Source organism: Ixodes scapularis, unplaced genomic scaffold (assembly GCF_016920785.2).
Source record: "Ixodes scapularis isolate PalLabHiFi unplaced genomic scaffold, ASM1692078v2 ptg002013l_1__unscaffolded, whole genome shotgun sequence".
In the NCBI taxonomy this organism is placed as follows: domain Eukaryota; kingdom Metazoa; phylum Arthropoda; class Arachnida; order Ixodida; family Ixodidae; genus Ixodes; species Ixodes scapularis.
The window spans coordinates 197679-211421 of NW_024610227.1; the positions used below are offsets into that span (position 1 = coordinate 197679).

General features: G+C 49.2%; 1 protein-coding gene across 1 annotated transcript; it reads right to left on the reverse strand.

Annotated features, from left to right (window-relative positions):
* Positions 1–12740: 12740 nt before the first annotated feature.
* Positions 12741–13262, reverse strand: LOC120837688 (the record flags this gene model as incomplete). The annotated part of the gene is made up of 1 exon (XM_040207229.3): positions 12741–13262. A coding segment is annotated over one exon (522 nt), but the record flags the coding sequence as incomplete, so codon positions are not given.
* Between the last annotated feature and the right edge of the window lie 481 nt (positions 13263–13743).

A 13743-nucleotide genomic window follows, 5' to 3' on the forward strand; every position in this document is an offset into this window, starting at 1 on the left:
ACGATTTTAACGTTGAAATAATTGGCATCTTCTACTTTTCACAGTGTTCATCTTGTCACTAAGGACAGAAAACACATCTCCTTCCTTCGAAATGTTGCGATTCCGCCGCGAAATCGCGAGGCAAAACTTAGAATATTCCCCGACGTGCAGCCGCGAGCGGCGGCCATGAGAAACACGCGGCATCACGTCAATGGGGTTCTTGTAGAAAGATAGCAAGTTCTGCGAATACCTGCTCGATAAAAGGTAACTTTTTTATAAATCTTGTCGTTTCAACATAAATATAAATGCGTCAAAAACCTGGTATCATTGACAAGACTTTTATTATACGGAGTTTTAGTGGCGCCATCTATCCTAGGTCCACAAAACCGTCAGCTCTATCTGCTACCGTGAACAGCCACCAGAATGCGGAGGGGGGCGGGGAAAGTGCCGGACGGGGATGACCGGACCCGGATGAGACTTTCCTCCTTTTACCATATTTTTCGCGCTGCGCCCGCCAGCACGTGGTCACGCGGTCGCGAGCGGAAGGGTTCTCACTGCTAACGGATGACTCGAGTCTAGAGAGAGAGCTTCACCGGAACCCCGCGCGTCCCCCATTGACGTCACAGCGCACGTGACTCGGAAGATGGTGAAGGAGTTGAGAGGTTCCGAAAGCCTCAATCTTTGACATTTGTTTTAAATAAAAACTGGGACATGTAGGCAAAAGCGCTTTTTATTCTTTGCTTCAGAAAGGTCGAGACACCAACTCCCAAATTATCTAAGCAAAGCTCCGAAACTGTTGCACAGCTCCTTTAACAAGTGTGATGCAATCACCCCTTACAATAATGTTTGCGACCGATGCGGCATTTTTGGGCATGCGACAGCAGGTTGCACGGCCCTTGCCAGCGGTGCGGCCACGGCCACGCAGACCGCGGACTGCGCCCAACGTAAGCCCTACGCCGCCGCCGCCCAGCAACCCATCACTCTTAGAAAAAATGGGTCACTATATTTCTCCCTAAAGGGAATAACGCTCTTGTAACCTATGTTCCTTCAGAAAGGGAGAAACTTTAGTCCTGAAAGCAGGGGAGCAAAGTTCCTCCGTCGCCTGCATCTCATTATGGCGGTCCCGAATCGAGCAACTCGAGCTCAATAACGCTTAACGAGGACACTACGTCCCTTGTACGGGACGAGAGGAACAGCAAATAAACGCGCGACACGAGCTTTCCGTGAACTGTGTTTATTTCCGAAGCCAGCTTCCCCTCGCAGGTAAAAAAACGCGTTTCGAAAGCAGTGACTCAGTCTTCTTGTCGTCAGCACTGCGAGACAAACGATACCCAGTTACTTCGGACACATTACATCTTACCTTTGCTATTCATCGAGCCAGAATCCTTTCGTCAACCGCACATCACGGAGGAGTGGTAAACTGTTCACGAAACCAAAAGCCGCTCTCAAAAAAGCAAATTCAAAGTATCCTATACTTGGCTCATTGTCGCACGGTAACCAGAAATTATCGCGAAGCGTGAAGCAAAGTTAAATCGCTTGCCAACAGATGGCAGGGTCAAGCAGAGTAATTGTAAGTAGCTAGGCTAGGTGGCGCTAGATACCGCACAATTCATGTACTACAAAAAAAAATGCACCATTACGCTTTAGGGGCTTCGGGCACCTTTAATATACAGACATCTAGATACATCGCGCATATTACAAGCATTAGCTGAACTCATATATTGATTTCAGCTGATTCTTATAGTATGTGGTAGCTCAAGTCAAGCTAGTAGATCAGCTGAACATATACATTGAGCGCATACACAAACACGGCAGATACAAACTTCAATACAACAGCACACTAACCCGATCACTACTTCTGAGCTCTGCGTTTCCTCCTCTTATACGAGTCGTTTTGAAGGTACGGATTTTCTCGGTGGCCACCTAAGCAATAAATAATATTCCCAGCATGTTGATTTTTATTTTTTTCGGTAATATCATACATCTGAGAGTATTTTGAATGGCTCAGGGGATGAATTTCGTAAACGCTCAGGCCGGAATTATCTGAAAGCCAATAAAACAAGCCGCTCCAATGTTGTTCCGAGTCATGTGTTTGCTTCCCCGCAAGGCACGTCGTAGCCAGTTTTTCTGTTGTAGTATTTGTATACTATTTGTGATGTTCGCTTGCGGCTGCAATTGTCTTCTTGAATAAATTTCTGTGGAGGGTGTATTCACTCAGCTGTAAGCGATGCTCCACGGGCAGCTAAGTCGCTTTCGATCAACTTGAATGTGGTCAAAGCCTCGACTTGCGGCAGGTATTAAGTGCACGTAGCTACGCCGTGGTGAACTCGACAACTTCTAGCGCTCATACCAGTGAGCCACTTGGAGGGCGGTTTATTCAGGAACCGTAGCATCTTTAAACACCAAAAGAAAATATAGTTTTTGTTTTTCGATTTTAGCTATTATCCGCCCTTTAATGCTAAAATTCCAAACTGTAAATATACGTACTTTTCCTCATATTTCTGTACTGTTCAGTCCTTTTCTCCATAGCGCAATCGCTCTCGGGTTGGAGGCAACAGGACATGACAGACGGCAGTCACATTGGCCACTGTGCGATAGGACCTACGGTTCAGACCAGCGTTCCAACATGACTATCCCCCGGTCGATCGATTCCACCGAAATCTCTCAAGCGGTGTTAAAACGTTTTAGTGTAAAACGGAATGTCAACCTGCAACTTCCCGCCCCCCACAATCACGGCCCGACCAGCGGCATCAAAGCCCGACAGTTTCCGTCATCTCATCTTGTTGTTACACCACTGATATGCGAAGACACGGAAACATCTCCGATAATTCCAGTCTTCCATTCACAACGCCCAACACTGCCATCGTGATGTTGCTGCTATGTTGCTGACACGTAGAAATAAAGAACCACGTTGATTGCCGGTTGGCGATCGGCAACGGCAAACAGAACCAAACTCAGTACAGAGGGCACCCAGGCACCCGGCAGCAAAACCTGTCCGTCTTGGACGCTGTTTCCGCTGTTCCCATAACGTCGTCAACGCCGACACGTCGTTGTTCCACATTCCGGAGGCGGCTATCCTATAGCCCAGTGTACATAGCGCTGTTGGCACTGCTCAGAAACTTCGTTGTTTCTAACGGCTTCGTTTGCTCATATGATAGAATTAGTGGTAAAAACATCAGTGCGACCGAAACGTTCCGCGCGTTTGGATTGCGAGACGGAATAACAGGCGGCCTCTGCCGCCGCTGCATGAAACTCAATCAACTCAACAACATTTATTAAACAACGCGCGCGACGTGCTCGAAAAACGAATCCGAAAGAAGATGATGCTGAAGGGCGGGACCTTTCTCCTGTCGACCTGGAGAAGGAGAAAAACATCTCGTTCCTCCCTCCTCCGTTTGTCCGCTTGGAGACGCGTCAGTAGAAGGGAGGAAAACGCACCTTTGCTACATTTTTCCTGTTTTTATTATTATTTTTTTTTTCTTAGAATGGGGAGATTCACTTACGCCCCCGCAGCAAGCTGTCGCCTCCGTCGCCCTCTCAGCACCCGAGCATTCCGGCGTCGACTCGGACCCGTCCATATGCCCGCGGAATCCACCACCTCACCCTGTTGACCCGCACTTCGACGCTCCGTCGAACGCCGGAGTTTCCGACAGCCACTGTTCGGGCGTTCCATCGAACGCGGCCGCTGTCCCTGGCAAGGCAGCCTCGCACGCTTATGGTCAAAAGGCCAGACGCGTCATGGCCGATTCACACGACGGACTGATCACATGACGACATGTCCGCGGTTCGTTCTTCTCCCAAGCGCATCCACACGAGGGAGACGACGAGCAGACGCCAGCGAGGACGGACCGAACCCGTTCGCCATCCCACAGCGCCACGAAACTACAACCTCGCGCCGTGGCACCGTTGTCCAAGAGAGAAATCGACGTTTGCTACCGCGATAAAGAATGGTACGCCGCTGTGACGTACAAATCGAGACAAAACACCGTGATAGGCTTCGCACGAAGCGCCACCAGTTTTACTAACCCAAATCATGACAGTGACACAGGCATGGCCGAGCTCGAGAAGGGTTCGGCGTAGAAGCGACGAAGTTCTGGGCTCGCGGAGGGGCGTTGCCTTGGCGCACTCTGTTGTAATTGAGTTTATGAATCGCCACCAGGGTGCCCCTTTTCCTTTAATCGCCCTGGTGCGCGTGAATAAAGAAGAAGTGTAGCAGCGTTCGTCGGGGCTGGGCGTGTCCTTTTTCCTTCGGCGTGTCCGCTTGGCCGCGGGCCGCCGCTGCCCTCCACGCCATCGTCGTCGTACCGTAAGCCTTCCTGCGCATATATCCTAATGCAGTATAGCCCCTCAAACACTACATTCTGGCGACGAGGATGGGATGGAATAACTGAGATCGAGCTACCTCGACAGATTTCAAGATGTCGGCGTTCGCGAGCACAGCTCCTCCGCCATTCATGCCAATACCGGGTGCCCCCGCGCTACCCTGGGCGATGTGGAAATTAATTTTTTTAAACCACTTAGATGCTATCGATGCCGACGCATTCACCCCGAGGCGGAAACGGGCCCTGCTAATTGGAATGCTTGGCCAGGAGGGTCAACGGATCGTGTCCACCTTCAACCTAGCAGGAGCTGCCGTTAGCGCCGAGCTTACTGAATTATACTGCTCCAGTCATTAGATCGACACTTCGGCTTTACTACCAACGTAGTTCTCGAACGCAAGAAATTCTTAACTCGGGTTCAGGCCCCAGGAGAAAGCGTATTGGAATTCCTTGGTGCTTTGCGTCACCTGGGCTCCTTTTGCAATTTCGGAGCGACTTTAGAAGATCGCATCGCCGAGATTTTTCTGGCTGGACTACGATCATCAGAGGTACAAGATCGCTTAATCCGAGAGGCTGCGGGGGCTCAGCCACCAAGCCTCGAACGTGCTGTATACTCCTTGCTCAGCAGTTCGAGCAGTCCTCTCGCGATTGCGATCAGTACCGCCAGCTATCAACAAATTTAAACTCGCAAGTACAGTCTTGTGTTGAGCGGGTCTTCGCGACGCGGACGCAAGACAACGCCGCTCGACCGTCACCGTCATCAGGCCGTGTCCAAGACGGCGAGCGCCAGCAATTCGTTGCCTCCTCACCCCGAGCTGAAGGTTTCAATTTATCTCCGCGCCACCAACCGCGCCCATCGGCTTGTGCTTGCGAGCGACGACCAGCACGTGACGCCCCTCCGGGAGCGCGTGCTTTCCGTTACGGTGAACCATTATGCGACTTTTGTGGCCGTCAACCCCACCCTCGGGACCGATGCCCCGCGTCGGGGGCTACGTGTTTTTCATGTGGCAAAGCCGGACACTTCGCCAACGTGTGTCGGAGTCGTCCATACCTCCATCCGCCTGCGATCGGCGCCAGCTGGCCTTTCCCGCTGGGCGCGGCCGAGGATCCGGTCGCCGACTTCCACCAAACGGAGGCAACCGAGCGCGGGCCCCCATCAATGGCATCGTGACCTTCCCCGAGGAGGACGAGGACGAGGAGATCCTGTCCACTGTCTACACCGTCAGACCGGCCAGAAGTCCTTCGCAGCATGACCGTCACCGTAGCCTCAACTTCGTAGTCGACGTGGAGGTGAACAATTTTCCCATGTCCCTTCTGATTGACACTGGGTCCGAAGTCTCAATTCTCTCTGAAGCGACGTTTTCACGGCTCACGACCTCTAAAGAACTACAGTTAAGAAAACCGCCACGGACCCTCGTCCATTATCTGCGAGGGCAGATCCCCGTTCTGGGTTGTTTTTACGGACTTGTCAAATTTCAGGATCGGTCGGCGACTATTCTTTTTTATGTTGTTCGTGACGGCCGATCGCTCCTTGGCACCGATGCCGTGCGCGATCTGAAACTTATCCTTTCGGGCGCGTCTCAGACGTGTCGTATCGTTCATACAGGTGGCTCCCGTTCAACCATCCCGGGACATGTGACACCGGCTGGTGTTTCACAGCCAACGAGTCTCAGTCCATCAGGTTCTTCAGACGAGTCTCAGAGACCTTCGAAAGTATCTTCAGATCCATTGAACATGCCCAGTCCTCTAAATCGTTTTTCAAGTATCCCACATGAGCCATCTGTGCCAGGTGTATCTCCACCGAGGACACCAAGCACAGCTACGTCGAGGGACGTTTCCAAGCTTCCTGCTGGCTTCGAACATTTCGAAGATCTCTTTTCACCTGGTCTAGGTCTGGTAAAGAACCAAACCCATACGATCACCGTCCGTCGAAATGTGCCGCCAGTTCAAGCCAAGCTCCGTCGACTGCCGATCACCCTGCGTGACGTAGTAACGGCGGAGATCCTGAAGCTCGAGCAGCAGGGAGTTATCGAGCGCGTGAGTGCTTCGGAGTGGGTTTCGCCCATCGTGGTTGTTAAGAAGAAAGAGGGCGGCATCCGTATGTGTGTGGATCTCCGAGCGCCGAATAAGGCCATCGTTGTCGACTCTTTTCCGCTCCCACACATTGACGAGCTGTTGAACTCCTTAAGTGGAGCATCCCATTTTTCCAAGTTGGATCTCGCATCAGCATACTATCAGTTCCGGCTTGATCCTAAAAGCCGTGACCTTACAGCGTTCATCACTCATGAAGGCCTTTTTCGTTTCACACGAGTTTGTTTTGGCCTGGCTTCCGCGCCTGCAGCGTTCCAGAAGATCATGTCTAATATCCTTAAAGACTGCAAGGGCGTACAGTTTTACTTGGACGACGTCATTGTGTACGGTTCGTCTCAGCAAGAACACGATGAAAATTCGCATACTGTGCTCCAGAAAATTTCCCAAGCTGGGATGAAACTCAATAAGAAGGCCGTTTTTAGTGTCCAAGAGCTTACTTTTCTCGGACATCGTCTGTCGGCGGGAGGCTTAGCGCCCCTTCCGTCAAAGATAGACGTCGTTCTGAATTTTCCGGCGCCATGTGACCCTTCTCAGTTGAAGGCATTCTTGGGCCTTGTCGAATATTACAGTAAGTTTATCCAGCACTGTGCCACCATTGTGGAGCCCCTTCGTCGTCTTCTACGCAAGGGTGTGACTTTCGTCTGGTCGTCCGAAGCCGACACCAGTTTCCAGCAGATCAAGGCCTGCATTCAGCAGGCACCCATTTTGACTATGTTCGACCCTTGCCTCCCAGTTGTTGTGTCCACGGACGCCTCAAACTACCTGCTGGGAGCTGTTCTACAGCAACAGCATGGATCCCAGCTGAGGACTGTTGCTTTCGCCTCCCGTTCTCTCACGGAAGCAGAGCGAAAATACTCAACTGGGGAGAAAGAGGCTCTCGCAATCCTCTGGGCCTGCGAGAAATGGCACATCTACCTCTGGGGTCGACAGTTTACCATCCGGACCGACCACCAAGCATTGGTCACCCTGATGTCTACGCAAGGAGCTGGCGTTCGCCCATTGCGCATCAGCCGCTGGGTTGCCAGGCTCTTCAATTACAACTTTGTAATGGAGTACCGCAAAGGAACCGACAATGTCGTTGCTGATGCCCTTTCTCGCCTTCCAGTTCACGATACTGAAGATGGTACGACTTTTAGAGAAGAAATTGTTTCCATCGTCTGCGCTTCCCTCACAGAGAAGGATTTCCAGGAGGCAACTTCACGAGACCCTGCGTTGCGTGAAGTCATGAAATATACTTCATCATCATGGCCAGAGGAAGGCAAGCTATCTCCAGAACTCAGGTCATATTTCGTTCTTAGAGATCAGCTTTCCGTGGTCGACGGACTCCTTTTCCAACGGGAGAAGATCATCGTGCCGCCGAGTTTGCGCGACAAGGTTATCCAGATCGGCCATGAGACCCATCAAGGAATATCGAGGACGACGAGTTTTATAAAGGAACTTTATTGGTGGCCACATATCGCAGAAAACATCAAGAACGTAATCCAGCATTGCACTGTTTGTCACTCCACCGACAAGCCCGCTAAGGCTTCCCCGGCGCCCCTACAGCCGGTAGCATTTCCTTCCCGTTCGTGGACCAAGCTTGCCATCGACATCGTTGGGCTGTTTGAGCAAGCCCCACCAAAAGAACGTTACTTCATTACTTTGGTGGACTACCACAGCAAGTGGCCGGAAGTGGCTTCGTCCCACAACGTCACGACAGCGTCAGTCGTTGACTTTTTGAAATCGATTTTTTCTCGAGAGGGCCTGCCTCTCGAGGTAACAACAGATAACGGTCCACAATTCACATCCCATGAGTTCAACCAGTTCCTACAGACAAATGGCATAAAACACGTAAAATCTTCCCTTTATCACCCTCAAGGTAATGGGCAAGTTGAAAGATTCAATAGAGTCCTAAAGTCCGTCATCCAGTTGGCAATGGTGCAACGCCGTCCGCTTCGAGAGGCCATCACTGAATACCTTGGAGTTTATCGAAGCACTCGGCATGCGGCCACAGGTGAAACCCCGGCGTTTCTGCTGCATGCAAGAAATCATCGGACTCGCCTACACATCCAAGGACGCGCAACTCCGGATCCACCTCTACCTCGGCACATTGTCCAGCGCGACCTGCCGGAAAGGGTACAGGCGTACCAAGCAAAGATGAAAAAGTACTCGGACTCAAGGCGAGCAGTGAAAGTGCCATCTTTTAAAACAGGACAGTATGTAAAGGTCCATAAGCCAAGACACCATGGTAAATTTCAGCACAAGTATTCTGAACCACAGATGATTTCTGCGAAAATTGGTCCTTCTACATATACACTTGATGATGGTACAACATGGAATGCCGACAAATTTACTCGTACACCTCTCAAACCTACGTACTCACACAGATCACACAGATCATCCTGGGCGGCTGATGAAGCTTTGTTTCCTTGTGCACCTCTTCAGCCCATCCCTGCCGTTCCTCCCGTCAGCTTTTCACGAATTCCTCCACCTCCTGGTGTCTTCGGCACTGAACCACCCTCCGTGATTGGTCGTGAAGCGTCCGCCAGTGCTCCTCCTCCGCCTGGTCTACACTCTGTAGAATCAGAGCGAAGTTCCCCTAGACCAAGCCATCTGGACCAGTCCTCCCCCGCAAAGTCGTCACCGGAAGTGAGCGGAACTACCGAGTACAGCGAAGCATCAACCTCTGCCAGATCTGCTTCACCAACTCCGGATCATGACAATATCGAACAGGAGCAACCTTCTTTCATTCCTCTTGGTGGGCTGATGAATGACTATCCAGCTTCACGTCCCCCAGCCCGACCGCAGCGACCCAAGCAACGACCAGCTTGGCTCGACGACTATGTCTGCGATTATGTGTGTGCTGAATGAATTTTTGTGCCCTGTGTGCTCATGATGAAACGTTGCGGGATAGGATGTGTTGTAAATAGTTTTGGTTCCCAGATTTATTTCGTTCTTCATGTTCTCTCTTTTTTTTATTTTATTTTATCATTTTAAATGATATGTTGTAAATACCTTTCGTAGCCTGATAGATTTCGTTTCTTTTTGCTCTCCTTTTGCTTTATTTTAGGAAGGGAGAAATGTTGTAATTGAGTTTATGAATCGCCACCAGGGTGCCCCTTTTCCTTTAATCGCCCTGGTGCGCGTGAATAAAGAAGAAGTGTAGCAGCGTTCGTCGGGGCTGGACGTGTCCTTTTTCCTTCGGCGTGTCCGCTTGGCCGCGGGCCGCCGCTGCCCTCCACGCCATCGTCGTCGTACCGTAAGCCTTCCTGCGCATATATCCTAATGCAGTATAGCCCCTCAAACACTACACACTCCGCGCTCGTGCACAACACTCAAGTACACCACAGCCACAGAAGAGGACTTGCTCGGTGAAATCCTGATTGGACGTGCAAGAATTATCGCGGCGTGCTAGACGAGTTTTGACGAGAACATCTTGACGCGGACCCGGAGGAGTACCGGAACCTGCGTCGCGTCAGCCGGACAAAGTTTCTGCAGTTTCTCTCACGCGCGGAACCCAGAATAGCGCTACAAAATGAACCACCGAACCGGCAAAACACAATCATGCGCAAGCTTTGTTTCAATCGTCCAGAAAAAAAAAAAAAAAACGCTGTGGGCAGCGTTACGTCCGGACGAAGCACTGAAACTCCCACCCGCCCTCTTCTCTCTCCCCCGTGTACCTATAGGGAAGGCGGAGATTTGGACATAACTTGAATTACGTCGTGCGTAACGCTAGACAATTCGAAAAAAAGAAACAACAAGAAAACTATGTACCGTTGCCAGACTAAACGCTTTTCAAGTCAATCTCCCGCCAAAAATCCGCGAGTGAAAAAGGCGCTCGTTTTTATCCTGAAATTGTCAGTTCAGGCACAGCAAAGGTCGATACCGATTCAGCTATAGTCCCCTTGCGCCTTCACTTTGAAAGAAAGTGGGAAGTGGAATCCCTAGTCAGCGATCTACAGTTCACACCATCCCTTACTGGACCACAATGAATCACGAACAAACAAACGAACGCACATAAACGCGCGCGCGCACACAAACACACACAGGCAAAGAAAAAAGGAAGTATAAGAATTACAGGCAAAAACTTCGAGGCCCGGGTATCCACCAAGTTCCGTTATCGGCGCAAACATCGGCCCACCTGGACGCTTTACTTAAAAAAATAGGAGCAATATTAGCCCGTTATTGCGATCTAGCACTATACACTTCACCGCACTGCATACAGTTGACGGGAGGTACGATGCATAGAAGTTGCGAAGAAGCAAAGGATACAATAAAACAAACAAAAATCTCGCATGCGTCTTTTGTGTTTTCTATATGTTATCTGCTAGGCACATCAAGCGAAATTATCTCGAGAAATTCGCGGCAATTTAGGCATGCAGAGCGGAAAAACAGGGTCTGCAACATTCGACTGTATACTTGGGACCTGTCATCGCTCCTTGAAAGATACCCGTAAACGCTAGCTTCAGGCTAATTTAGTTGCTTGGTGCTTGCCAATAGATCGCAATCGCGCGACCAAACTGTCCTTTTTTCAGCAGTCATCTGAACGTTGTCAAACTACGTGGCGATTGGCCCGAGCGTTTAGCTTGTTGGAGCACTCCTGCTGCACCTGTTGGCCCAGTACGCACTCTAGGGACAACCGTTCCATAATATAAGCTGGCCTCCTTGCCATGCCCCAAGAACCCGCGAATGTGGCGAGCTTGCTGAGGATTTATTTGACAAAGATTTGCTTCATCTGTTGCTCAAAAGAGACGCCCTGTGCGCATCGCTTCGTTAGCAGACCATCAAAGGGCTGACCGACAACCAGCGCAGGTAAAGACAACTAACAGATGAGGCTTCCGAAAACGTTCACGAGATCACGTAGATATTGCCGAATCAATTTCAGGCACGATCCTCTGCCTTGTAGCACCATAATTAAGATACCGCAGCGACATTTTCATCGCCGAAGTCCTAGGGACGGGATGTCCCTGCAGCCCGAACTCGGAGTTGGATCACAGTTTAAAAGCAGCGCTTTGTAGCACTTTGAACAAGCGACCTTCGTGTTCCTGATTACATTTATAATGTCTCATAATGATTTGCTTATTAGAACCGGGGCTATATATATATATCTTTGCATGTGCGCCTTGCTTCGGATGATACAATAGGGACAAAAGTGGTGCAATCTGGGGAGTTCTTGGAATTCAGAAGCTACAGAGAGTTATTAACTCTGATCCTAAAAACATGGGGCGAAAACTATAACTCACCAGGGGCGCGGTTCCAATACCAAAGGCTCATGAGAAGGGTTATTACGTAACACATACGTAACCCGAGAGTCACACTGCGAAATGCACCGAGAGAGGTATAAATGGAACACTACGGCCCTGACGAACGCTATTGGTCGAGCCTGCAGTCTCAACGGACTATATAAAAGAAATTGTCCCGTATCACATTTTCTTTCCTATCCAGGGGGTGATTTCAGATAAGATCGAACAGGGGGTGGCTGGTCGACCTTTTTAATTTGCTTCATAATTTTATATGTTATTTCCCAATGTCTAAAATAAACAAAATCAGAATTATTTTCACCAAGAAAACAAAAAGTCGGACGCAAAAAATCGTACATCACGTAGAGGTGGAATGTCGCATTTGCTTGCATAGCCGGAGGGGGCAACTTTGGTGATTAATAACCGAAGTTATACTTTTTAGGTGAGTTTCATAATATTTTAGCACAATCTATATGTACTTATAAATCCGAAAAAAAAAATATTGTTATTGTTTAGTATGTTTTGAAAAATAAATAAAAAGCATCAATTTCGGCTCCTTGTCCGTTTTTCCCCCAACTTTGCAGGCCCGTATCTTAGGAAATAATTTAGTCAGAAACGTCATATGTTAAGTAAATACACTACTCATAAATGGAAGTACATTCACTAAAATTCAAATTTATTTAAGCGCGAGCTGGGGAGATTTTGGCAAGCAAACACGAGACAAGCACCAAAATAGAAATATTTTAAGGGCGATTAAAAAAGAAATCCCGTTCTCGATTTTTTTTAAACTCTGACCAGTCATTCTACTCTATTTGGGGGTAATATCCATTAAAAACATGTTGCATTATATTGATGGTGTAATAGATAGAGCACCTCTACCGAGCCCCTTCCGCGAAGATAAGCACGGTGTACCCCTGTGGTGCAACGCAGTTATTGCGACTTCTTACTCTAAGAGAAAAGTATTTTTTTATTAATTCGAGTATAGCAAGTAATAGTGTGTCACATCTTTGGCACGTTATTAAAAATTTAGCATTTAATATAATAAATTACACATCACATACAACACAGTTCTGCAATTCATAGGTTTCAAAATGGACAGATTTTGACGCAAACATTTTCTGACAGTGCGCACTTAGAGTTTCTTCCAAGGGGACCCGACAGTCCGTGCCACTTCCAAGTCACAGGTCGAAGCTTCTGATGTTTTGCATAGCCACACATGCCACGACTGAATACCAGGAAAGGCGCGCTCTCCCACCCACCCGTCATTTTTGCGCTCACGGAACTCAACAACCTCGTCTTCGTCCAGAATTGTGAAATGCATTCCTTTTAGTTTTTGGGAAAGACTGTTCACCATGCGTTTTGCAGACTGTATGGCCTTTCCTGGGAGCTGTCTCAAGTTGTGAAGCGTTGCTTGGTGTATGACAAGCCCTCCAACTCCGTCACAACCGTTTTTTACGTGCCCAGTGGCCATTGGGCCTTGGTAAAAACATTTTTTTTTGAATTCATGAACTTGGAAGCGATTCTTGATGTGACTGGCGGCACCGTCACTTACATAAGTCAAATAAGAGTACACAGCAAGGTTGTCATCGACCCACTCTCTCACTTTTTGTACAGCCAGACAGGCATGAGCGGAGTCACGATGCAAGTCGTCACTGATGACGGCAAAAGTGTATGTCGACTTTCTAGTCGTCACCGCACACGTAAATATTGAGACCTGTTTTTTGTTTCCAGTGGTACGCTTGAATCTCGTCAAGAAGGATAACAGTCCAGTGTTCAGCAAAGTCAAAGTGGAAGACAATGCTACCACGCTGCGCGCACTGCTTTTCTTCATAGATGACTTTGCCTTGCGTCTGTCTGATATGGTTGTGAATGATCCACCTTGAGACCGACACACGAAGCTCTTCCATAAAAGTGACCGGATCTAAAGTCTTTTTCGCGAGCTCGCCTGACTCCCATGCTGCCAAAACTATCTCTTCATCCTCGGAAATGTTGAGTTTTTTGAGTGTAAGAGACTGGCCTTTGGGACAATGGTCACATTCGCTTAAAAGGCACTGGCGCGATGGCGGGTTGCAAATGAATGCTTCAATTCCGCTGCGTCAAGTTGTGAGCCAGCAGCGTTCTGTAGAGAGGCGACA